General features: G+C 46.3%; 1 protein-coding gene across 2 annotated transcripts in view; it reads left to right on the forward strand.

Annotated features, from left to right (window-relative positions):
* Window positions 1–27,956, forward strand: part of PCSK6 (proprotein convertase subtilisin/kexin type 6) — a 338,484-nt gene that overhangs the window by 110,015 nt on the left and 200,513 nt on the right. For both annotated transcript variants that reach the window (XM_073618353.1, XM_073618354.1), the window contains exons 3-4: window positions 20,238–20,345; window positions 22,376–22,519. In XM_073618353.1, coding sequence (XP_073474454.1) covers window positions 20,238–20,345; window positions 22,376–22,519 — 252 coding nt within the window. The remainder of the gene's footprint in view (window positions 1–20,237; window positions 20,346–22,375; window positions 22,520–27,956) is intronic.

The raw sequence follows: 27,956 nt of genomic DNA on the forward strand, positions 1-27,956 counted from the left end.
CTTTCCACAATGTCTTTCTTCTCATCACTCATCCATAAAGGGCAGATTTATTGAGTGCACTAATAGTTGTCCTGTGGACAGATTCTCCCACCTGAGCTGTGGATCTCTGCAGCTCCTCCAGAGTTACCATGGACCTCTTGGCTGCTTCTCTGATGAATGTTCTCCTTGCCCGGCCTGTCAGTTTAGGTGGACGGCCATGTCTTGGTAGGTTTGCAGTTGTGACATACTCTTTATATTTTTGGATGATGGATTGAACAGAGCTCCGTGAGATGGTCAAAGCTTGGGATATTTTTTTATAACTTAACCCTGCTTTATACTTCTCCATGACTTTATCCCTGACCTGTCTGGTGTGTTCCTTGGCCTTTGTGATGCCGTTTTTTCACCAAGGTTCTCCATCAAACCTCTGAGGTCTTCACAGAACAGCTATATTTATACTGATATTAAATTACACACAGGTGGACTCTATTTACCAATTAATTGACTTCTGAGGGCAATTGGTTCCACTAGATTTTGGTTAGGGGTATCAGAGTAAAGGGGGCTGAATACAAATGCACGCCACACTTTTTAGATATTAATTTGCAAAAAATGTTGAAAACCATTTATCATTTTCCTTCCGCTTCACAATTATGCGCCACTTTGTGTTGATCTATCACATAAAATCCCAATAAAATACATTTACGTTTTTGGTTGTAACCTGACAAAATGTGGAAAATTTCAAGGGGTATGAATACTTTTTTAAGGCAACAGCTAGCTCGCTGATCACATCAAAGCGGAGTTCCAGGCTTTTTATGTTTATTAAAAGTCAGCAGCTACAAAAAGTGTAGTTGCTGACTTTTAATAAACAGACACTCACCTGTTCCACGGTCCAGCGATGCGGCCGAACAGAGTGTCGCTCCTCTCCCCCCTCCATTGCCACTCTGGGCACCCGGCCATGACAGCTTTCAGCTTCACGGCCGGGCACGCACGGCGCATGCGCTCCCGGAGTGGACATGGCGATCTCCTGGGACCTGTCACGTGTCCCAGGAGATCGCCTAGAGGGAGGGGCCGCCTTGGCGGTCCCTGGGCGGGAGGAGGAAGTGGGACAGGAAGCCCCCCTCCTAACGAAGCCCCCCCCCCCCCAAAAAAAAAAATGACATGCCAAATGTGGCATGTAAGGGGGCGAGGAGTGCTTAAAGCGGAAGTTCCATTTTTGGGTGGAACTCCTTCAATGTCCCATGAGCTGTATATTATTTCAGGGATTCCCCAAGATTTCAAACATTTTGCCAATGGTTCTCCTCCATACTTATTTTACACACTGAACCGCAACTCAAATTAACATTTGTATCGTGGTTTTTTTTTTTTTCTGGATTTTTGGTTGATATTCTGTCTCTATTATTTAAAATACACCTATGATAAAAATTATAGACCTATATAAACTTACAAAATCTGCAGGGGATTAAGTAATTATTTCCCCCACTGTGTGTATATGTATATATGTGTGTGTATATATATATATATATATATATATATATATATATATATATATATATACTGATATACAGGGATGTAGACCACAGCCTGGGTTACAAACATTATATGGCTAAATTATAGGAAGATTGATGTAATGGCGAGGCTCCACACCACAACGTGCCATAAGATAAATCATCTACAAACTTAGCATATTTATAAAATTAAACACCTGTACATTTCTCATCTAACAAATCAATTTCCGTCCTTTTAAAACATGCAAATTACATTTTCCTAGGTGAAAAATTAAAATGACACCTTTTATTCGATTTACATAATAGGGCCGATCACTTCATTATGCATTGCTATACATATGACTCTTGAGGAATAATTCACTGTCCACCGATTTTGTATGACGGTTGGCGCTGAATACATGAATCGCGCTTCCGCCCGAGATCAGAAAGTTCACAATCAGGGATTCTATTTCTAGAGGTTCTTTGTCTTTGAGTTTTGGAATGGGAAATTAATATTTTTTTTCTCTGTAGTGTCTTTGAAAATATCTGCCTCACGTATTATAGTAATTTCCTCATAGTTTTAATATAAATTAATACTTTTAATATGGATACACTTTCCATATACCGTATATACTCGAGTATAAGTCGAGTTTTTCAGCACATTTTTTTGTGCTGAAAGTGCCCCCCTCGACTTATACTCGAGTCAAGCACTTTTCTGCAGCAAAAAATTTCATTTTCCGAACCGACTTTGGGGCCTCGTATCTCAGGGCCACTTTATGCTAGGAACCCCAAATTTGGTGTGCAAACCCAGTGGAACTGGTACCAGAACATATCCAATGCTGGGTTTCCTAGCACTAAGTGACCCCGAGATACGGGGCCCCAAAATCGGTTCAGAAAATGTCATTCTCTGCTGCAGAAAAGTGCTTGACATTTTCTGAACCGACTTTTTGGGGCCCTGTATCTCGAGTACACTTGGTGCTAGAAACCCCAACTTTGGATATTTTATGGTGCTAGTTTCACTGAGTTTGCACTCCAAATTTGGGGTTCCTAGCGCTAAGTGGCCCCAAGATACGGGGCCCCAAAGTCGGTCAACTGTGTCTATCTGCAGCAAAGTCATTTCGGGACCATTTGGGTTCAGAGACCCCAAATTTTGGCTGCGGCTAGGGGGCATCTAGGAACCCTTAACTACCGAGTTTGAAGTTCGGGGGACCTATGGCTGCAAATGGGCACAGTGAGGCTGCAAATGGGCATCGTTGACCCTCTTTTCCACTTACAGTAGCTGTGCATTTCTTACCCTCGTCTTATACTCGGGTCACTAAGTTTTTCCCATTTTTTTGTGGTAAATTAGGGCCTCGACTTATACTCGAGTATATACGGTACTTGTCTAACAATGCTTGGTGAACAGCGGTACCGTATTGTACGAAGTACAGTAACCAGAGTTCATTTAACCACCTGTCCAGACGGACAATTTTTTTATATTTTTTGCACATGTTAAAATCAGCATATTTTTTTCCCCTAGAAATTACTGTAATATAAATTTTCTGGGAGTGGAGACCCTGGATAATAAAATGGGGGTAGCTCCAAAAAATTTTTATGTCACAAGATATTTGCACGGCTATTTATCAAATATTTTCATGAAAAAACATACTAAAATTAATTTTTAGTGCAAGCAAATTATACCCAGTTTTTTTTTTAAAATAGGAGAGATTGTGTTGCATCAAGTAAATGGATACCAAATATGCTGCTTTTTTTCTATACGGCGATGCTTTAAAAGCCTTTAGAGCCCTTTCGCACCGGGAGCGCGGCCGCGTTAGCGTAATTTAAGCGGCGCTTTACCGTCGTTTCTTGAGGCACTTTTTGGCCACTAGTGGGGCGCTTTTAACCTCCGCTAGCAACCGATGAAGGGGTTGATAGCACCCGCAAAGCGCCGCTGCCCATCGATTTCAATGGCCAGGTGCGCCCAAAGATGCTGCTTGCAGGACTTTCTTTTAGCATCCTGCCAGCGCAGCGCCCCAGTGTGAAAGCACTCGGGCTTTCACACTGGGATGGCAGATGAGGAATTTTTCAGGCGCTTTACAGACGCTAATTTTAGCGCTAAAGTGCCCGAAAAACGCCTCCACTGTGAAAGGGGTCTTACAGGCTATCAGTTTGGAGTTATTCATGAATCATAGTTACATACTTAGTCTGGTTGTAAAAAGACACAAGTCCATCTAGTTCCACCAATAAAAAGGGAAAGAAAAAATTGCAGCAGCATTCTGGCACCAATTACAGCCTCAAGTCTTTTTGAGTATGATTCTACAAGCTTGGCACACCTATTTTTGGGCAGTTTCTCCCATTCTTCTTAGCACGACCTCTCAAGTTCTATCAAGTTGGATGGGGAGCGTCGGTGCACAGCCATTTTCAGATCTCTTCAGAGATGTTCAATTGGGTTCAAGTCTGGGCTCTGGCTGGTCCACTCAAGGACATTCAGAGTTGTCCCGTAGCCACTCCTTTGCTATCTTGGCTGTGTGCTTAGGGGTCGTTGTCCTGTTGGAAGATGAACCCTTGCCCCAGTCTGAGGTCCAGAGCGCTCTGGAGTAGGTTTTTATCAGGGGTGTCTCTGTACATTGCTGCATTCATCTTTACCTCGATCCTGACTAGTCTCCCAGTTCCTGCTGCGGAAAAACATCTCCACAGCATGATGCTGCCACCACCATGCTTCACTGTAGGGATGGTATTGGCCAGGTGATGAGCGGTGCCTGGTTTCCTCCAGACATGACGCTTGCCATTCAGGCCAAAGAGTTCAATCTTTGTTTCATCAGACCAGAGAGTTTTGTTTCTCATGGTCTGAGAGTCCTTCAAGTGCCTTTTGGCAAACTCCAGGTGGGCTCTCAGGTGCCTTTTTACTGAGGATTGGCTTCCGTCTGGCTACTTTACCATACAGGCCTGATTGGTGGAGTGCTGCAGAGATGGTTGGTCTTCTGGAAGTTTCTCCCCTGTCCACAGAGAAACGCTGGAGCTCTATCAGAGTGACCATCGGGTTCTTGGTCACCTCCCTGACTAAGGCCCTTCTCCCCCGATCACTCAGTTTGGCCGGGCGGCCCGCTCTAGGAAGAGTTCCGGTGGTTCCAAACTTCTTCCATTTACGGATGATGGAGGCCACTGTGCTCATTGGGACCTTCAATGCTGCAGAAATGTTTCTGTACCCTTCCCCCAGATCTGTGCCTTCATACAATCCTGTCTCTGAGGTCTAAAGGCAATTCCTGGGACTTCATGGCTTGGTTTGTGCTCTGACATGCACTGTTACCTGTGGGACCTTTATATAGACAGGTGTGTGCCTTTCCAAATCATGTCCAATCAACTGAATTTACAACAGGAGCACTCCAATCAAGTTGTAGAAACATCTCAATGATGATCAGTGGAAATAGGAAACACCTGAGCTCAAATTTGAGTGTCATGGCAAAGGCTGTGAATACTTATGTACATGGGATTCTTTGAATTTCTTTTATTTTTAATAAATTTGCAGAGATTTCAAACAAACTTCTTTCACGTTGTCATTATGGGATATTGTTTGTAAAATTTTGAGGGAAAATTAATGAATTTAATCCATTTTGGAATGAGGCTGTAACATAAAAAATGTGGGTTTTATACCATACCTGTGGGATCACTGGAAATCGCTGTATAGACACCGTCAATCACAGTGAACTCCACTTGCTTCCAGGTCCCTTGGCGAGTGGATGCCCTGCAGCATTCTGAGCAATTTTTACATTTTTTTCACATGTTAAAATCTGCATTGTTTGGTAGGAACACACATTTTCTGAAAGCAGAGGCCCTGAAGAATAAAATGATGGCTGGTGCCCTTTTTTAAAAAAAAACAAAACAATATAGTGGCGCGTTTCAAAACAGATGCTATCGTGGACAAATAAAGTGCTGAATTTATAACATGACACTAGATATAAATTGCAACAGTAGGTAAAGTGCACAAAATATACATATAAAATCCAAATATAAATTATCGTATATACTCGAGTATAAGTCGTTCCGAGTATAAGTCGAGGCCCTAATTTACCACAAAAAAATGGGAAAAACTTAGTGACCCAAGTATAAGACGAGGGTGAGAAATGCACAGCTACTGTAAGTGGAAAAGAGGGTCAACAATGCCCATTTGCAGCATCACTGTGCCCATTTGCAGCCATAGGTCCCCCGAACTTTAAACTCGGTAGTTAAGAAGGGTTCCTAGGTGCCCCCTAGCTGCAGCCAAAATTTGGGGTCTCTGAACCCGAAATGATATTGCTGCAGATGGACACAGTTGACCGACTTTGCAAACCCAGTGGAACTAGCTCCATAAAATATCCAAAGCTGGGGTTTCTAGCACCAAGTGTCCCCGAGATACAGGGCCCCAAAAATCAGTTCAGAAAATGTCAAGCACTTTTCTGCAGCAGAGAATGACATTTTCCGAACCAGGTTTGGGGCCCCATATCTCGGGGCCACTTAGTGCTAGGAACCCCTTGGATATGTTGTGGTACCAGTTCCACTGGGTTTGCACACCAAATTTGGGGTTCCTAGCACCAAATGGCCCTGAGATACGGGGCCCCAAATTCGGTTTGAAAAATGAAATTTTTTGCTGCAGAAAAGTGATTGACTCCAGTATAAGTCGAGGGGGGCACTTTCAGCACAAAAAAATGTGCTGAAAAACTCGACTTATACTCGAGTATATACGGTAACTGTGTGAGATTCACTGTGCAAACTTACATATGTAAACCATAAATATGTCGATGAATAAAGTGCAAAACGTTTTTCTTCAAAAGTGCAATATGAATTGCAATAATACGTGACACAGCTAAGTAAATAAATCCATTGCACTTTTGAAGATCTATTCACTTAGCAGGATTATTGATTATTGCACTTTTGAAGATTGATTATTTTGGTTTTATTTACCCACCATTGCACTTTAAGATTTAGCTGTTTTATTTATTATCCTTATTGATCGGTATTAAGCTGTTATTGAATATTATTATCTATTGATCTGTTCTTGATATATATGTATTTGGACCATTGTATTGCTCTACAGGTTAGTTAGCGCTACATATTATTTTATTTTATATTCATCTTGAGTTGTGTGGGATAACTTATTTATGTTTGGCAGCTTCTTTCCAATTTAATTTCTTTGTGGTTTTGCGCACTAGTTCTCCCCATTTCTATATATAATTTTTTTTTTTTAAAACCTCAATAATGCAGCAAAAAATTTATGAAATTGTAAACATTGACAGTTCAAAATAGATGAATGGTGTATTGAGAAAAAAAAAATTCCCTGATTAAGTCACGTAGGAACGTACGGACACCGGAAGTAGCGTTTTATCACGAGCTCGCCGCTCGTTTGTTTGCATTTTACTTCACCTGCTTCTATGTGAGTACCGCAGTTTACTTTGCTGTCTATTAAATAAAATATTTAAACATGCTTCACTATTGGAGTCTCCCCTCTCTCTCCTTCTCCCTTTACTTGCCCACAACATTATCCTGAGAGGAAGATAAATGACAAGTGTATACAGGGGCGGACTGACAACTCATGGGGCCCCCGGGCAATAGGAGAAGATTATGAGGCCCCCGGGCAATAGGAGATTATGGGGCCACACAGTATACACATACAGTATACACACACACAATATACACACACATACAGTATATACACACACACACAATATACACACACACAATATACACACACACAGAATACACACACTCACACACACACTGAAAAGGTACTGGAGAGGCGGGGCAGCTATAATCTTGGGATTTTTAAACAGATTTTTACATACTGTCCCTGGTTTTATTGAGACTGGCAACCCTGATGGGGCCCCTTAGTGACATGGGGCCCTCGGGCAGTGCCCGAGTGCCCGAATGGTCAGTCTGCCCCTGAGTATATCCATATTGGGCTATAGGTAGTCCAGAACTAATAAGGATACAATACCTAGAGAGATCGCCTGTAGGATATAACACTTGGACCATCCCTGGCTATTTTTTTTATGCTGTTTACCTTACAGCATTAAGGTAAAGGGCCATCACACCCGTGGGTGTAATCGCACCGAAGATTTAACCATCAGTCACTCTGCCAATTTTGCTAGATGCAAAGTCACTTTATCACTGCTAGATGCAATTTCCAGCACTTTAGTCCACCAGCACATTTTTTTTGTTGTTTCTCTGAAGACACCATTCATTTATTTTGAACTGTCATTGTTTACAATTTTATACGTTTTTTGCTGCATTATTGATGTTTTTAAAAGGAAGTTTGAACTTTATTCATGGACATATTTATGCTTTACATATGTAAGTTTGCACAGTGAATCTCACTGCTGATTTATATTTGGATTTTATATGTATATTTTGTGCACTTTACCTACTGTTGCAATTTATGATATCTAGTGTCATGTTATCTATTCAGCGCTTTATTTGACAACAATAGCATCTGTTTTGGAGCGCAGCACCATATATTGTTTTTTTTCATATTACTCTCCTGGGCTGTGTTTGACCCCTGTCGGTGTTTGCTGCAACCAGATACCTTTTATTGTACATTTTAGTGAGCGCGGGAATACTGTTTTATTTTTTGGTGCCATTTTTTGTCACACAATATGTGCACAGCCGTTTATCAAATGCAGATAAAAATACACTAGAATTGGTGTAACTATATTTGTGTGAAAAAAATGATAAAAATGTAATTTGGGTACAGTGTAGCATGTGTAGCATGACCGCGCAATTGTCATTCAAAGTGTGACAGCGCTGAAAATTGACCTGGGCAGGAAGGAAGTGCCCAGTAGTAGGCAAGTAGTTAAGGAAATAATCTTGTTGGAGTGCCACTTTAAAGCTTTCCTATCAACATTTTGTTTGCTTGTTCAGTACAAAAACTATGTTAAACATCCCGTTTCTGTGAATGTTGATTGCTCATGTGCTTGTGCTGTGGGGTGACCTACACCCCCCACCATGATCCTGTGCTCGGCAGCGGTACATGTGCTGTCAGGTTTTCACATTCAGTAATAGAAGACCTTTGGGCCATCTGTCATGTCACCCTCACCCATGCTTGTCTCATCGGCTGAGGGGCGATGTACGAAGGCTTTTCCTGCCGCTCACCCCCCCTGTACCCCCCCTGAGACTCGAGCAGGAGACGAGCAAGACTTTGCTCAAGGCTCTGACAAGCTCTCACTGTTCTGTTCGGCTCGTGAGACATTAAATGACTATTAATAATGGATAGGGATGAGCAGAGACATGGAACACGAGAAGATTCTGGGCTAGTGTTGGAGAAGGAAGATATCAGGTCTTAGGATTTGTCACTAAAAATCTCCGACATTGACGTCCTACCGATGGACACACGTTCATCCTCAGGCTGTGTGCTGTGGACACATTGGAATGAGCTGAGAGTTGACATTTTGGTGATTTTTCTGTTCCCATTTCTGTGTAACCACTTCCTACCAGGGCAATTTTTTGCTTTCGTGCACACGTTATAAAAAGTAATATATGGGGGGGCAGCAGTGTGACAGAAGGGTACCTGGGAAGTTTTACAGGTGGGAGGGGCAGTGTGAAAGGAGGGGGGGCAGTATGACGGGGGGGGATGTCCTGAAAAGGTGGCAGTGTGATAAGAGGGGGGCAATGTGACGAGGGGCAGTATGATGGGGGTGTTGTGACGAGGGGCAGTATGATGGGGGTGTTGTGACGAGGGGCAGTATGATGGGGGTGTTGTGACGAGGGGCCGTATGATGGGGGTGTTGTGACGAAGGGCAGTATGATGGGGGTGTTGTGACGAAGGGCAGTATGATGGGGGTGTTGTGACGAAGGGCGGTATGATGGGGGTGTTGTGACGAGGGGCAGTATGATGTTGGTGTTGTGACGAGGGGCGGTATGAGGGGGGTGTTGTGACGAGGGGCGGTATGAGGGGGGTGTTGTGACGAGGGGCGGTATGAGGGGGGTGTTGTGACGAGGGGCGGTATGATGGGGGTGTTGTGACGAGGGGCGGTATGATGGGGGTGTTGTGACGAGGGGCGGTATGATGGGGGTGTTGTGACGAGGGGCGGTATGATGGGGGTGTTGTGACGAGGGGCGGTATGATGGGGGTGTTGTGACGAGGGGCGGTATGATGGGGGTGTTGTGACGAGGGGCGGTATGATGGGGGTGTTGTGACGAGGGGCGGTATGATGGGGGTGTTGTGACGAGGGGCGGTATGATGGGGGTGTTGTGACGAGGGGCGGTATGATGGGGGTGTTGTGACGAGGGGCGTATGATGGGGGTGTTGTGACGAGGGGCGGTATGATGGGGGTGTTGTGACGAGGGGCGGTATGATGGGGGTGTTGTGACGAGGGGCGGTATGATGGGGGTGTTGTGACGAGGGGCGGTATGATGGGGGTGTTGTGATGAGTGGCAGTGCGACAGGTAGATGGGTTGGTGGGGACAGTGTGACGGGTGGGATGGGGGCAGTGTGATAAAAGGGGGCATTGTTACAGTAGGAATCACAGTATGCTCACTCTTGCCTTACCTGGCAGCAGAAGCCTAGACACAAGCAGTGGGAGCCGGGGGCGGAGCTGGCGGTCCTCGCAAATGGCGACTGCCAGAAACGCCTAGTACCAGGCTCGATAGGAGGGGTGGCAACATAGCAGAACTGATGCCCTGCATTTTGCTCCTGCAGCCGCTGAATGTCTGCTTCTCCTCTCGCTCCCGTAGGCATTCAGCGGCTGCAGGGACAAAATGCAGGGCATCAGTTCCGCTATATATGCCACCGCCCCTCTCAATGCTGCTGTCCAGAGGTGCCTCCCGTGCGCCTTTATCCAGAGCGGGGGGTGCTCTAATACAGGAGGTGTGTTACTGGCCAGATCAACATGTAAAAGCAAAGGGCAAAAAAAGCCCCCCAAAAAAAAGAAAACTGATGCAACCACCACATCTAATGATTGACAAGCTGTAATATATAACTGTTAGGGTTTAACACCGCTTTAAACCATGAGGCTGGGTTCACACCATCGCCGCATCTGTCGCGCAGCAGGGGTCCGGTGCCTTTCAGGTCCGATTTCAGCCCGAATTTTTGGCTGAATTCGGACCTGAAACGAACCAAAAAAGCACACATTTTTCGCGCAAAACGCATCGGACCTGCTGCGGAGATATGTGAACCGGCTCCATAGAGAGCTGGTCACATTCTCCTGCTATGCGAATTGGATGCAGAAAACCCTCATCCAATTCGAATAGGTGTGAGCCTCAAGTAATTCCATATTTTCTGAAAGAGGCCCTGTAGAATACACAGCTAAAAAAGTTAAGAGCCAGGTTTTATTTATTTTTTTAAAACCTTTTGCCTACTGTTTACGTTCACCCCCCTTCCTGCCCAGGCCAATTTTCAGCGCTGTCACACTTTGAATGATAATTGCGTGGCCATGCAACACTGTACTAATTCATTTTTACCATTTTTTTATTCAAGACAGAACTTTCTCCTGTTGGTATTTAATCACTGCTGGGTTTTAAAATATTTGCAAAACTGTAAAAAAAAAAAAAAAAAAGACAAATTTTGAAAAATAAAAAACAATACTTTTTCTTCATTTCTATTATAAAATTTTGCAAATAAGTAATTTTTTTTTTCTTCACTAATGTGTGGTGATGAGGCTACACTGATAGGCACTGCTAGGCTGCACTGATAGGGCAACATTGATGGGCAATGATGAACTGATAAAGCGCGGAGAGGGCAGGCCCTGAAGTTGCGCGGAGAGGGCAGGCCCTGAAGTTGCGCGGAGAGGGCAGGCCCTGAAGTTGCGCGGAGAGGGCAGGCCCTGAAGTTGCGCGGAGAGGGCAGGCCCTGAAGTTGCGCGGAGAGGGCAGGCCCTGAAGTTGCGCGGAGGAGGCAGGCCGTGAAGTTGCGCTGATAGGTGCCCACACTGGGTGTCCAGGGAGAAGCAGACTCTCGGGCTGCCCAGACCCAACTCAGAACCGCAGTCTAAGTCCATCCAGGGGGGAGCTAAGAGCAGGGGGATCCCCTGCGAGGTGGTGTCCGGCTCAGGGCTATTGCTGAACTCATTCAGAGCTACCAGTTCCTGCTCCGGGGAGTCTCCCTAGACAGCTCGATCTAGACGCGCACCCAGCGGGAGGGAGGAGAGAGCCACACAGGGGACACTTTCTGCCAGGAGCTCCACTCTGCCTCTGTCAGCTCCGACCCTCCCTCGACCCAACCCTCCTATTACCCTACAGCCCCGCATCTGCCCTAACCTGCTCTTCACAGTTCTGCCCCTCTCCATTAACCTGCCATCACAGCGCTGCCCCTCCCCACCCCCGGCATCATAAAACACACTGGATATCTGTCGACTGCCCCTCATAGGGTTGCCACCTCATTCCTTTAAAACCGAACACATTACACATGTTCTGTGGCTGATTAACCCTTTCATGACTAAGCCTATTTTTGAAATTTGGTGTTTACAAGTTAAAATCCGTATTTTTTGCTAGAAAATTACTTAGAACCCCCAAACATTATATATATTTTTTTAGCAGAGAATCTAGAGAATAAAATGACGATTGTTGCAATATTTTATATCACACGGTATTTGTGCAGTGGTGTTTTTAACGCAAATTTTTGGAAAAGTGACACTTTCATGAATTTTAAAAAATCCAAACAGTAAAGTTACCCCAATTTTTTTGTATAATGTGAAAGATGATGTTACGCCGAGTAAATAGATACCAAACATGTCACCCTTTATAATTGCACGCACTCGTGGAATGGCGACGAACTACGGTACCTTTGAATTTCCATAGGCGACGCTTTAAAAAATTTTTACGGTTACCAGGTTTGAGCTACAGAGGAGGTCTAGGGCTAGAATTATTGCTCTCGCTCTGACGATCGCGGCGATACCTCACATGTGTGGTTTGAACACCGTTTACATATGCGGGCGCGACTTCCGTATGCGTTTTCTTCGCTGCGCGAGCTCGCGGGGACAGGGGCACTTTAAAAAAAATTTTTTTTTTTTTTTTTAATTTATTTTATTTATTTTTGTACTTTATAAATTGTGTTTAAAATTTTTTTTTTTTTTTTTTTTTATTGCTGTCACAAGCAATGTAAACATCCCTTGTGACAGTAATATGTGGTGACAGGTACTCTTTATGGAGGGATCGGGGGTCTAAAAGACCCCCCATCCCTCCTCTGCACTTCAAAGTATTCAGATCGCCGAAAACGGCGATTCTGAATACTGTGTACTTTTTTAAATTCGGCGCCATTGGCAGCCGAGTAAACGGGAAGTGACGTCATGACGTCGCTTCCGCATTTACAAGAAGAAGGCTGGAACGAAGCCGCTCGCAGCTTCGTTCCAGTCCGCCCCCAGCCGCCGAAGGCAGCGGAACGGACACCGGGCCTCCCGATCGCACGGGAGGCCCGGTAACAGCGGCGGGAGGCGGCGGGAGGGGGGGGATGTCCCCTCCCGCTCCTCCGGTATAACAGCCGAGCGGCTTTTAGCCGCATCGGTTGTTATACTCGGGTAGCCGATCGCCCGCTGAAAACAACGGTACCGGGATGATGCCTGCAGCTGCGGGCATCATCCCGGTATAACCCCGGAAAGCCGAGGCCGCATATATGCGTTCGGTCGGCGGGAAGGGGTTAAGGTGGTAATCAAGCTCACCTGGTGCCTTATTTGCATTAAATTAGCCTCAGAACCTGTGTAATTACTATGTATTTAGTTTTAAAGGAATGAGGTGGCAAATCTACCGCCCGACAATGTTGCGCAACCCCCCCCCCCCACCCATTCTGGCCACTGGGGCAGACAACAGCCCAGGCGCCAGGCCACATTTTTTACTTAGCATGGCGACCTGGCACCTGGGATTTGTCGAGCCCTGTTCTATGACTATATCCTGTTGCGTGTGTGTGTACTGTCCATGGTTATGAATGTTCACTGAATTGTATGTGTGGCCCTTTGGTGTTGTCGTGGACTGAACTTGAGGCCCCCATAGCAAGAATGTTGGCCACCACTGCTCTATGCTGTTTGACCATTAGCATTGAAACCAATGTGTTTCTGAGTTTGTTTCATTGTGCTAAATATTAGCTTCTGTATTGTGTTTTGTAGCAGAAATGACCCAACCTAAATGATAAAATATTAGGACATTCCTGCAATGAAGGTCCAGGGACAAGTCTTTTAAGGCGACTTATGAAGTGTGATACCAATTCTCCTTTGGCTGTCCATCTTCTGCTCCCGTTCAGATACAAGTGACGGTGACCAATGATGAGCAGATGACACTTGTTTTCCGCTGCCTGCACTTTGTTGGTAGCACTACAGATAGCGCTCTATTGATTAAATATAATCCTGTTATTTTCCAACTCACACATTCCAGGATAAGTTGGCAACCAATTAAAATCTTCAGAAATTTACATTACAGGTAGATCTCGGTCAACCGTGGAAAATTTGCATTTAAGCAAAGGAAGCACAGCTTGCTGCATGGCTCTAGTTGTTGTTTTTTTTTTTTTGTTTTTTTTTTCATAAATCTTCATCTTTTTGCTGTGCTTGCTAATTGCCGTCAACTTTATTTTCCAAATGGCTGTAAATCTGACAACATATAAAAATTCAGGTTATGAGGACTTAAAGGGTAACTCCACTTTCATGGGAAAAAATAATCTTGCATATACAATTGTGGCACAGGTCACATTGTAAATTAAAATGACCTCTTTTTAAATCTGCATCGCTGTCATTTTCTGTAAAATGCAATATGGCAACCTGGAGGCGTTCTGTACACAGCCGTGGCCAAAAGTTGGAAGGAAGAGAAGGGCATCAATATTAATTTTCACAAAGTCTGCTGCCTACTTTTTTTTTATGGCAATTTGCATATTATTATTATATAGGATTTTTATATGGCCGACAGTTTACGCAGTGCTTTACAACATTAGGGCAGACAGTACAATTACAATACAATTCAATACAGGGGGATTTGGAGCCCTGCTCGTTAGAGCTTACAATCTAGGAGATACTAAATAATGTTATGAAGAGTGATCAGATGAATTGCAATTAATTGCAAAGTCCCTCTTTGCAATGAAAATGAACTTAATCCCCCCAAAAAAACATTTCCACTGTATTTGTCAAGATGGCTTCAGGGCGCCCAAGAAAGTCCAGCAAGCGCCAGGACCGTCTCCTACAGTTGATTCAGCTGCGGGATTGGGGCACCACCAGTGCAGAGCTTGCTCATGAATGGTAGCAGGCAGGTGTGAGTACATCAGCACACACAGTGAGGAGAAGACTTTGGAGGATGGTCTGTTGTCAAGAAGGGCAGCAAAGAAGCCACTTCTCTCCAGGAAAAACATCAGAGACAGACTGATATTCTACAAAAGGTACAGGGATTGGACTGCTGAGGACTGGGGGGAGTCATTTTCTCTGATAAATCCCCTTTCCCTTTGTTTGGGGCATCCGGAAAAAAACCTCGGAGAAGAAAACGTGAGCGCTACCATCAGTCCTGTGTCATGCCAACAGTAAAGCATCCTGAGACCATTCATGTGTGGTGGTTGCTTCTCAGCCAAGGGAATGGGCTCACTCACAATTTTGCCTAAGACCACAGCCATGAATAAAGATTGGTACAAAAACATCCTCCGAGAGCAACTTCTCCCAACCATCCAAGAAAAGTTTGGTGAGGAACAATGCCTTTTCCAACATGATGGAGCACCTTGCCATAAGGTAAAAGTGATAACCAAGTGGCTTGGGGAAAAAAACATTGAAATTTTGGGTCCATGTCCCGGAAACTCCCCAGACCTTAATCCCATTGAGAAATTGCGAACCATTATTATATACTGTATGTGCTCCAACTTTGGAGACTCTCAATATTTAGATAGGACTGCAGTAGACTGGGGTGCCGTGAGGTGACCTCTGCAGCTAATGCATGTATTTGCAAATGTGTGAAAACGAAACCACATGAACTGTTAGACATAGTCAATTCAGTTTGTTGCTGGCTGATAAGTGATTTTTGTTTAACATGTGTCGCCCTTCCATTTGCTGCTTGCTGCAAAGGCCAGTTATAGGTTGGGGTGGTTGCCATTTGTTTGTACTGTTGCTTTGCTGCTTCTCCCTGTCTTCTAGAGATTTTTAGAACATAGTGGGAGGGAGAGCAGAGACTGCAGCCTGAATATTTATGGAACTTCAGCCAATTCCTGACGAGATGTACTCAGAAGGTTGGGAAGGGTCCATAAGTAGTCTGAGTCCTGTGCAGCAAGGGCAGCTTGCAGTATGTGGGTGTGGTGCAGTGTTTCAGGGTCCAACCTGCTAGAGGAGGCTCCTGTTAAGGGGGCCTTTCCCTCTTGAGCAGAAGGCGGGAATTAAAGCCAGTCTGAAGACGCTGAGGTTCCAGCTAGGCTTAACTGGGGGGTCTATTAAAAAGCAGCCAAGAATCCAGGGGGGCAGGAAAGAGCTCACAGGATAGAGCCAATGGGAAGCTGTAGGAGAGAGCCCAAGTTGTCCAAGAGGTGGTGTGAGTCTCCATCGCTAGAGAGAGCCTGGAGGGATATTGGCATTAGGCAACCAATGATCCTAGTGGCTGAATGAGTACAAGACCCCAGTGCTGCAAGGGTTGACAGTAAGGTACATGGAACTGAGAGTGAAGTACAGGTCACAGGCAACTGGGGATTCTTTGGTGCTTTGCTGGGAGAATGCAGACAAAGTTGTGCAAGGATTTCAAGAGTTGTGCAGAACAATAATAAATGTAGTAGTCCTCAAGTTTAACAGTTTTGGGGTATCCCATGCTTTTCCCATCCAAACTCATCGTTCTTTAATAAAACCAGAAGTAAAAAAAAAAAAAACCCCTAGGCCAGGGGTCTCCAAACTTCCTAAACAAAGGGCCAGTTTATTGTCCTTCAGACTTTGAGGAGGCCGAAATGTGGCCAGTGTGAGCAGAAAAGGCCTTGGCATCAACGGGAGCAAACAATGCCCCTTCAATGGCATTATTAGGAGGAATAGAGTCCCATTGTTGAGGTACTATTCCTCCCATTGACACCAATGTTGGGGGGCACTATTCCTCCTATGAATACCAATGATGAGGTACTATTCCTCCCATTGACACCATCATTGGTATTCATAGGAGGAATAGTGCCCCCCAACATTGGTGTCAGTGGGAGGAATAGTGTCCCCCAACATTGGTGTCAGTGGGAGGAATAGTGCCCCCCAACTTTGGTGTCAGTGGGAGGAATAGTGCCCCCCAACTTTGGTGTCAGTGGGAGGAATAGTGCCCCCCAGCTTTGGTGTCAGTGAGAGGAATAGCGCCCCCCAACATTGGTGTCAGTGGGAGGAATAGTGCTCCCCAACATTGGTGTCAGTGGGGGAGCCCAAAGACCAGATAAAGGCAAGCAAAAGGACCACATCCGGCCCTGGGGCCGCAGTTTGGAGACCACTGCCCTAGACTGATTCTTGAGCCAAAGGCAGAATGCTGAGAATGCTGTGTGCCTGGCTGTGCATGCTGTGAGTGGGTGAAATAGACCCAAATAACCAGCGGTTCCTGCGGGCGGTAGCACTACATGAATGAAAGGTGTCTATTCACTGCAATTCTTCTATGTATGATCTTTTTTTCAGATGTGGTATACATTGCGGTATTTAGTACAGTCTGTGTAGGTTGATAAACCAGCAACACTACATAAAAAGATTTGCAGTTTTCTATTTTAAGTCTCTTTTAATAAATGCTAATAGGGTAAAGCTACATCTAATCAGCTTCAGGAAGTGTGAATTTTGCTGCTTTTTAACTTCCCTTCTTGCCATAACATTCTAGTATCTCAGGTCTCTTTTGTAGCGCGTCCCAAAGTGATCCTGGGGATGTCAGCCAAAAATATACCACTTGCAAAGTCTGACGGTTTATGATGTATGTTGGGAACAACAGAGGTGAGGTCTCTTCTTTGCTGATAAAGCGGGAACTCTCCTAGGTGTTCCCACACCTCCTCCGGTTTCTTGTAGCTGAACTCCAGGCATAAAAACTTTTATTTAAATATATTCCTCAATAGTTGCAAAAGGATATAAATCCGCTTTGTGTGCACCAAATGCCTTTGCAAAACCAGAGAGTACCTGGTAAAAGTAGAGGTGCTGTTATCAATGGTGCTGCACATAGCCTGTGCAGAGAGCAGAGCTGTGGGAGGGACCCAGCAGGCTCCACCCACTACAGACTGCCTGCAGAAAACGACAGGAGGGGGGCGGAGACCAGACCAGTCACCCTGCACAAGGAGAAAGAGCAGCAGTGAGAGGTCTTTATTACAGAGGGAAAGTTTAAATCTGCATTGCTGAACAGATCTGGAACAATACACATGCCTCTGATATGTAGACAATATTTGCTTACCCTGGAGAAACCTGCTGTCAGAATACAAAAGTTCAGCGGGAGGGATTCCACCTGTAAAAACTGACACTGTTGATAGGGCAATCGAGCAATTTTCTTATTTATATTATTAAATTATTTTCTTTAACATTTCATACTTGCCTGTCCTGTGTCATGGTTTTTCGCAGAACAGCCCCAATAATCTTCTTCTCTGGCCCCTCACCAGCACTTTAGGTCCCTCCCTCCTACCTAGTGCCCCCAGAGCAAGCAGCTTGTTCTGGGGACACCTGAACTGGCTCGCTTTTGAGCCACTGCTCCGTGTCCATTGACACACGGACTGCGGCTCGGCCCCACCCACCCTCTCTCCTCACTGGCTGTGATCGACCATAGTTGGGAGCCAACGGCTACCGCTGCTGTCTCAGCCAATGAGGAGGGAGAGACCCGAGAGAGCTAAGGCTCTCGTGCACAATGCTGGTAAAGAGATGGAGGTCAGGTAAGTATTAGGGGGCGCTGCTGTACACAAGGTTTTTTACTTTCATTCATTTCCAACCACTTTAACTATAGAATGATTAGTAGGTATCATAAAACATTTGTAAGTATAACTGCTTTTTTTTTTTTTTTTTTTTATATTCCTAAAGCGGATCTTCACTGTATCTGAGCACCACAAACCAAAAACACTATTCAATTCCTTTTTAATATTCAAATCAAACTCCTCCATCCATTCAAAAAAAATTCCAGAAACGCATTTCAAAAATTTTATAAATTGATTTGCTTTTTAATGAGTGAAATAAGTATTTGACCCCTTCGCAAAACATGACTTGGTACTTGGTGGCAAAACCCTTGTTGACAATAAGAGGTCAGACGTTTCTTGTAGTTGGCCCCCAGGTTTGCACATATATCGGGAGGGATTTTGACCCACTCCTCTATGCAGATCCTCGCCAAATCATTAAGGTTTCCAGGCTGACGTTTGGTAACTTGAACCTTCAGCTACCTCCACATATTTTCTAGGAGATTAAGATCTGGAGACTGTCTAGGCCACTCCAGGACCTTAATGTGCTTCTTGAGCCACTCCTTTGTTGCCTTGGCTGTGTTTTTTGGGACATTGTCATTCTAGAATACCCATTCGTGACCCATTTTGAATACCCTGGCTGAGGGAAGGAGGTTCTCACCCAAGATTTTAAGGTACATTGTCCCTTTTGATGCAGTGAAGTTTTCCTGTCCCCTTAGCAGAACACCCTCAAAGCATAATGTTTGCACCTCCATGTTTGACGATTGGGATGGTGTTCTTGGGGTCATAGGCACCATTCTTTCTTCTCCAAACACGGTGAGTTGAGTTGATGCCAAAGAGTTCGATTTTGGTCTCATCTGACCACAACACTTTCACCCAGTTCTCCTCTGAATCATTCAGATGTTCATTAGCAAACTTCAGACAGGACTGTACATGTGCTTTCTTGAGCAGGGGGACCTTGGGGGCGCTGCAGGATTTAGATCCTTCACGGCGTAGTGTGTTACCAATTGTTTTCTTGGTGACTATGGTCCCAGCTGCCTTGAGATCATTGACAAGATTCTGCCGTGTAGTTCTGGACTGATTCCTCACTGTTCTCATGATCATTAAAACTCCACGAGGTGAGACCTTGCATGGAGCCCCAGACCGAGGGAGATTGACAGTTATTTTGTGTTCCTTCTATTTGCAAATGATCGCACCAACTATTGTCACCCTCTCACTAAGCTGCTTGGCGATGGTCTTGCAGCCTGTTCCAGCCTTGTGTAGGTCTACAATCTTGTCGCTTGGACAGCTCCTTTGGTCTTGGCCATGGTGTAGAGATTGGAATCTGATTGCTTCTGTGGACAGGTGTCTTTTATAGATTTCGCTCCTGCATGTTGGTCCCGAATTCAGCCGCGATTTCAGAGACGGCTGTGCAGGTTTCTGACAATGTAAATTGCAGCCCGAAATCGCAAAAAGTAGTACAGAAACTACTTTTTTAAATCGGTGCAGCTCCGCAGTTGCGGGATTGCACTGATTAGGATGGTGCCATTGACGACAATTGACATCTCAAATCGCATGTCAAAACGCTCCAGTGTGAACCAGAGCTAAGAGAGTGGTCCTAATCTGAGCTCGTTACCTGTATAGAAGACACCTGGGAGCCAGAAATCTTGCTAATATAGGGAATCAAGTACTTATTTCACTCATTAAAATGCAAATCCATTTATAACTTTTTTGAAATGCGTTTTTCTGGATATTTTCGTTCTGTCCCTCACTGTTAAAATAAACCTACCATTAAAATTATAGACTGATCGTTTCTTTGTCATTGAGCAAATGTACAAAATCAGCAGGGGAGCAAATACTTTTTTTTTTATCTCACTGTATACTTTCCTATCTATTTACTAATGCCAGCAGCATGAGGATTAAAAATAATCAATGTTGATTGGAAGAGTAAAGTTCCACTTTAATGTATTTTATCATTTTACATTGAATGTATGGCCATTATCTTGGCTATGTGACGTCTAGCTGATTTCCTCCGTTTTCCCGTACAGGTGGAGTGGATGCAGCAGCAGCAAGTGAAGAAAAGGGTGAAGCGGCATATCCGAGCAGATTCCAGCCTGTACTTTAATGACCCCATCTGGTCAAACATGTGGTATCTGGTAAGTACGCCAATCTACACATTATTTGCTGGCAGGATAGAGTTCCCACTTGCGTATGCCAAGTGCTTAGATGTCTGAAAGTTCCAAAAATACATTTCCATTCACTTTCATGTAAACAGTGGCTTGTGCGCCGACAATATCGTTCAGCCGTGTTGATTGTACACTTATGTGAAGGTGAAGTTTGTACTGGCGTTGGGCTAATGCCGGCCAACTCACCTTAAAGGGAAAGTAGAATGTTTTTGTTTGAAATGTCATCTTCGGAGCTAATATAGCTTTTGCTCTTTTTTTTTTTTCTTTTTTTCCGGTAAATAACAAAAATCAGAATTTTGCATATTTTTTTACTTTACATCGCCAGGCTTTTTTATTTTTGTGTTGGCAAAACTAACTTTACCTGCTTTCCTTTTAAAAAAGCCTGTTTACACAGCTGAAGCACAAATTACACGTACAGCTAAAATTGACTGGTCCTTCTCCCTTTGATTTTTCCCTCATTCCTTAGAGAGACCAAGACTCAAAAGAAGGAGTTACTTAAAATACTTTACAAAACCTGTGTAATGATTGCATGTTATATAGTCAATATTTATAAAATATTTTATATAATTAAAAAGAGCTAATTAAAAAACAACTATGGGGTGTAGTTTGACCCCACTGACACCAACAATTGCATCATTTTAGCACCCATTGTCACCAATGATGGAGTATATTTTGTTCTCATTGGAACCACAATGGCACATCCTACACTGACTGATATCAATGAACGATCTCTGCCCCCCCCCCCCCCCCCCCCCCCACGCAAACACACGCACCAATTATATTTTTTCTTTACCAATAACTTTTTATTAGAATTTATATAAAAGAAGGTACAAACACGAAATACATTACTTCACATTGCATAAAACAAACTCACAGTACTGTAGGTTAAAAGACGGCAAATTATAAAACAAGAAGAGCATCCCTGAGTAAATAGGGAGGGCATTATATTTAGTAACCAACCATAGTAGCGTAAGGTAAGTGATCTTGTCTCATCATTTTTAGTGTACTGTGTCATGGAGATTGCATAAAGGTGCAGAGAAACCTCTAAGAGGAGTCATGGTTTCTGAAGCATCAGGTATTCCAGGAGCACAAAGGAGAGGGTACAGAAAGAAAAAGAGAAAAGGAGAGCCACAGCATTTCAAAAGTGTAGAGGTTACCCCATGGGCGAGAAACGGGCTAAGTCGGGGGGGTCAACAAGGTGGCACAGTTCCTACATGTGATTATGGAACTCAAAGTTATCATGAAGAAGTGAGGAGAAAGAGAAAATCCTTGTTCAGAACGCAATGCATCTGCGAATCAGATGCGTTCCCATAGGAGATAATAGGCTTGTAATTCGCACCGCAATGCCCAAAAAACGCACACGTTTTTTGTGCAATGCGCAGTGCGAATGCAACGCACATATGTGAACCAGATACATTCATATGAATGTATTTTAAAATGTCCTGCGAATTAGATGCGGTGTAAGCCGCATCTAATTCGCATAGGTGTGAACCCGGGCTTACACTTTTTTTTGAAAAATAAAATACCTGTTACCGTTGTTACTACATTGCCCTAAAAATCCCATATTGAGGTTTATATTTGTTTGTTTTTTTTTAATTCTTTGGGGATGATGGCAATGACACACCCAACCCTCTGAGCCATATATTTGTATACAACTTGGATTTGATAACCACGTACTAACAAATACCTGCTTTTAAATCTAAGTCCAACTTGGTTTCTATGAACTTCTTCCAGTCGATGAAAACTGGAGTTATATTGTGCAAGATAATTATCCTGAAACCTCCCAGAACAAGTTCATGATGGGCTCATGCATTAGAAAGCTGCACGAAGAATAGTGAAGTCCAGCATGGAGTTCCCTGGTTACTGTAGTTTTCGAAGTCTGTCTTTGGCTATTGTACATTGCACATCCTTAGTTCTCTTTGTAGTGCCTTCATGATAAAGCCTGATGATTATCTAAAATTCTGTAGGGTTTTTACCCTTTTTTTTTTTGTGTTCTTCAGCATTGTGGGGATAAAAGCAGCCGCTGCCGGTCAGAAATGAACGTTATGGCAGCTTGGCAGAGAGGATACACAGGGAAGAATGTGGTGGTCAGCATCCTAGATGATGGTGTGGAAAGAAGTCACCCAGATCTCGTTCACAATTATGTGAGTATTGGCTGAACTGAATAAGACCTTCTGGTTGTCATTACACATGTCTGTTCTGGTATGTGATATGTGTTAAAAGTAAAAAGCTTTACTATCTGCGCTTAGTGCTTACCTGAAAAAAAAGGAGGGGGGGGGGGGAAGACGATGAAAAAGCCTGCTGCAACTCAATATTGGAATGCTCAATACCTGGAAAATTGTCTGGAAGTGAGTGCGCTGTCTCTTTATTTAAGGAGCATACTGTAAATATCAAAAATAAATCAATACATTTATGATCAATTCATCAAATAGGTGCAACTTTCAAAAGTGCTAAGTGTAAACCGCGTATCTTATCTTTTAACCACTTCAATACCGGGCACTCACCTCCTTCCTGCCCAGGCCAATCCTCAGCTGTTGCAATTTGAATGACAATTGTGAGGTCATGCAACACTGTACTTATATGAAATTGTTATTTTTTTTGAGACACATAAATCTTTCTTGTGGTGGTCCACTGGGTTTTTTATTTTTTGCTAAACAAATTAAAAAAGATGGAAAATAATTTGAAAATATTTTTTTCTTCGCTTCTGTTATAAAATTTTGCAAATAAGTAATTTTTCTCCACTGATGTGCACTGATGAGGCGGCACTGATGCGGGGCACTTATAGGTGGCACTGATGGGGGGGCCACTTCTAGGCGGCACTGATGGGGGGCCACTTCTAGGCGGCACTGATGGGGGGCCACTTCTAGGCGGCACTGATGGGGGGGCCACTTCTAGGCGGCACTGATGGGGGGGCCACTTCTAGGCGGCACTGATGGGGGGGGCCACTTCTAGGCGGCACTGATGGGGGGCCACTTCTAGGCGGCACTGATGGGGGGGCCACTTCTAGGCGGCACTGATGGGGGGGCCACTTCTAGGCGGCACTGATGGGGGGGGCCACTTCTAGGCGGCACTGATGGGGGGCCACTTCTAGGCGGCACTGATGGGGGGCCACGTCTAGGCGGCACTGATGGGGGGCCACTTCTAGGCGGCACTGATGGGGGGCCACTTCTAGGCGGCACTGATGGGGGGCCACTTCTAGGCGGCACTGATGGGGGGCCACTTCTAGGCGGCACTGATGGGGGGCCACTTCTAGGCGGCACTGATGGGGGGCCACTTCTAGGCGGCACTGATGCGGGGCACTTATAGGTGGCACTGATGGGGGGCCACTTCTAGGCGGCACTGATGGGGGGCCACTTCTAGGCGGCACTCATGGGGGGGCCACTTCTAGGCGGAGCTGATGGGGGGCCACTTCTAGGCGGAGCTGATGGGGGGCCACTTCTAGGCGGCACTGATGGGGGGCCACTTCTAGGCGGCACTGATGGGAGCGCCACTTCTAGGCGGCACTGATGGGGGGGGCCACTTCTAGGCGGCACTGATGGGGGGGGCCACTTCTAGGCGGCACTGATGGGGGGGCCACTTCTAGGCGGCACTGATGGGGGGGCCACTTCTAGGCGGCACTGATGGGGGGGGCCACTTCTAGGCGGCACTGATGGGGGGGGCCACTTCTAGGCGGCACTGATGGGGGGCCACTTCTAGGCGGCACTGATGGGAGCGCCACTTCTAGGCGGCACTGATGGGGGGGCCACTTCTAGGCGGCACTGATGGGGGGCCACTTCTAGGCGGCACTGATGGGGGGGGCCACTTCTAGGCGGCACTGATGGGGGGCCACTTCTAGGCGGCACTGATGGGGGGCCACTTCTAGGCGGCACTGATGGGGGGGGCCACTTCTAGGCGGCACTGATGGGGGGGCCACTTCTAGGCGGCACTGATGGGGGGCCACTTCTAGGCGGCACTGATGGGGGGGCCACTTCTAGGCGGCACTGATGGGGGGGCCACTTCTAGGCGGCACTGATGGGGGGGCCACTTCTAGGCGGCACTGATGGGGGGGCCACTTCTAGGCGGCACTGATGGGGGGGCCACTTCTAGGCGGCACTGATGGGGGGGCCACTTCTAGGCGGCACTGATGGGGGGGCCACTTCTAGGCGGCACTGATGGGGGGGCCACTTCTAGGCGGCACTGATGGGGGGGCCACTTCTAGGCGGCACTGATGGGGGGGCCACTTCTAGGCGGCGCTGATGGGGGGGGCCACTTCTAGGCGGCGCTGATGGGGGGGCCACTTCTAGGCGGCACTGATGGGGGGGGCCACTTCTAGGCGGCACTGATGGGGGGGCCACTTCTAGGCGGCGCTGATGGGGGGGGGGGCCACTTCTAGGCGGCGCTGATGGGGGGGGCCACTTCTAGGCGGCGCTGATGGGGGGGCCACTTCTAGGCGGCACTGATGGGGGGGGCCACTTCTAGGCGGCACTGATGGGGGGGGCCACTTCTAGGCGGCACTGATGGGGGGGCGGCACTGATGGGGGGGGGCACTTCTAGGCGGCACTGATGGGGGGGGGCACTTCTAGGCGGCACTGATGGGGGGGGGGGCACTTTTAGGCGGCACTGATGGGGGGGGCACTTTTAGGCGGCACTGATGGGGGGGGCACTTTTAGGCGGCACTGATGGGGGGGGCCACTTCTAGGCGGCACTGATGGGGGGGGCCACTTCTAGGCGGCACTGATGGGGGGGGCCACTTCTAGGCGGCACTGATGGGGGGGCCACTTCTAGGCGGCACTGATGGGGGGGGGCCACTTCTAGGCGGCACTGATGGGGGGGGGGCCACTTCTAGGCGGCACTGATGGGGGGGGGGCCACTTCTAGGCGGCACTGATGGGGGGGGCCACTTCTAGGCGGCACTGATGGGGGGGGCCACTTCTAGGCGGCACTGATGGGGGGGGGGCCACTTCTAGGCGGCACTGATGGGGGGGGCCACTTCTAGGCGGCACTGATGGGGGGGGCCACTTCTAGGCGGCACTGATGGGGGGGGCCACTTCTAGGCGGCACTGATGGGGGGGGCCACTTCTAGGCGGCACTGATGGGGGGGGCCACTTCTAGGCGGCACTGATGGGGGGGGCCACTTCTAGGCGGCACTGATGGGGGGGGCCACTTCTAGGCGGCACTGATGGGGGGGCCACTTCTAGGCGGCACTGATGGGGGGGGCCACTTCTAGGCGGCACTGATGGGGGGGCCACTTCTAGGCGGCACTGATCATCAGGGCACTGATGGGCGGCCTTGATCATCAGGGCACTGATGGGCGGCACTGATCATCAGGGCATTGATGGGCGGCACTGATCAACAAATTTTGCAAATAAGTAATTTTTCTCCACTGATGTGCACTGATGAGGCGGCACTGATGCGGGGCACTTATAGGTGGCACTGATGGGGGGGATACTTATAGGCGGCACTGATCATCAGGGCACTGATGGGCGGCACTGATCATCAGGGCACTGATCATCAGGGCACTGATGGGCGGCACTGATCATCAGGGCACTGATCAGTGCCCTGCTTATATGTGTAAATGTCCCCTGTCACACTTGCCGGTTACCGACTCCCCTCACGCAGTGACAGCATGTGAGGACTCAGGAGTCTTCTTGGCTGGTTACAGGTGAGAGTATTTCGGTGTTAATGCATTATGGAGCCTTCTGGTCTTACAGACTGTCCTTGGAGTTTAAGGCATGATAAGAGGCTCCCAGCTTATGCCTGACAACCCCTTTTATATGTCAGGTTATTTACCATAACAACCGACTAACAGACATCTCTGTAGCTTTCAGTTTGAGAGACACTCTTACCTGTTTTTACTGTAGCTATAAAGACAATAGACTGAACTGTCAACTGAATACAACAATTGTATCTATGTTCCCATTGTATCCAACAGCATTTGTTTGAGAAGTTCTGTGTCTGTAAAACAAGAATGCTGAATAAACAATCATATTTTATATCAAACACAACAGGTTGTTTTTTTCATAATTTATTGCTTGAAGAACTTTAAACAGGGGGGTGGTTAGGGTAGTATGGGATACTTTGGGAACCCTGAATAGTAGTGTAGCATGGCCCCCTAGGGGACTGCTTGGATTTACCTGCTCATCTGCATCGCCGTGACTCTGAAAACCTTCCGACCCACCTGACACTCTGGGTTCAGGCATTATTGCAACACCTTTAAGTAATAAGACAACACTCAATGTGTTTGTATTCTATTAACATTTACTGGAATATTCAGTTAAGGTCGATTGTACAAAGAAGTAATGATTCAACTGAGTTTAGGGTAATGGCACAAACTCAGCAGAACCACCACTTAAGAAAAATCAGTTGAGACAGAATGCAACAACAGAATGGTATAAATACACCCATGTACAGTAGAATACCACTTGAGTATAACCTGAAAGGATAAAACGAGTTAAGCAGCAATACTGACAATACTTCTTGAAAGGGAACCCAGGCTGGCCTGTCAAACCTCTCATCCTAATGAGAGATGCATCTAAACATGGAATAAAGCCCCTTCAAGTAGCAATGACAGAATGTCCCCGTTGCGGATCTGATGGTCTTCATTGGCAGTCTGAGCTTGTTAATTGTATCCAATAGAATATAGTAACAGAGCAGTAATATATCTTGTAATGACTGTAGCTAAAGAGAATTATGTACAGTGTTCAAACAAAGATGCAGTGAAGTGTCCCCAAGGTAAAGCTGTCTGTTCAGTGTCCCAATAAGCAAAGACTTGCAAAGGTGGGCGACAGCCCTCATAACAACAAGGTCGATTCAACGCCTTCCAGGTAGCGACTCCCGAATGGACGTTCTGGCTGCAGATCCGCTTGTGATGATCTTCCCCATTACAGAACACGAAGCGTGGGTAGCTGCACTGTAGAGATGGTGTCAACACGATGTCCGATAGCAGAAGGCAGCGCGGGTTCCCTTCTCGGTCAGGTAGGAATGCTGTAGGCCGTGACCTCACTCTCCCTGCGTGGAGAGGTCCTTCACACACGAGGCCCAGGAGGAAGAGAGCGTGAGGCTGGTCTCTGGTTTCTTTTATAGTTCTTCCCAGCAATCTCTCTGGTGGTAGCAAAGATCCCTGGGATATGTAGTACAAAAGTGTAGTCATACAGGGGAACAGCCGTCTGTTGGAACTACCAATCCCCCAACCCCTTGGTTGGACTCACTAATATGATGTCAGATAACGCTGGGCACTAGAGTGACAATATGGTATACAAAGGCAAGGGAATAGCTGTTTGTGGCAATTATAGTCCATATTGTTACAGTAGCAGGAGGACACTTCACTAGGCTAGTTATCTTTGAACAGTCCTTAGGCCAGGGAGCAAGGGGGGGGTCGGGGGGTGGCCAGAACTGAGGCCCTGTAAAAGCTGTCTCAGTAAGAGCTACCACTGGCACTTATCACCCCAAAGTCAAACTGCACACAGTCACCAGGATACTAAGCTCAGGTCAGTACTCACACTGTCACAGGACTTCAGAACATTTCCCAGTTTCCACCAGACATCTCTGTCACAGGACAGCTGCACAGTTCCTAGCTTCCTCTAGGTGCTGCTTGGCTGCAGGA

This window comes from Aquarana catesbeiana, linkage group LG03 (assembly GCF_042186555.1).
Source record: "Aquarana catesbeiana isolate 2022-GZ linkage group LG03, ASM4218655v1, whole genome shotgun sequence".
In the NCBI taxonomy this organism is placed as follows: domain Eukaryota; kingdom Metazoa; phylum Chordata; class Amphibia; order Anura; family Ranidae; genus Aquarana; species Aquarana catesbeiana.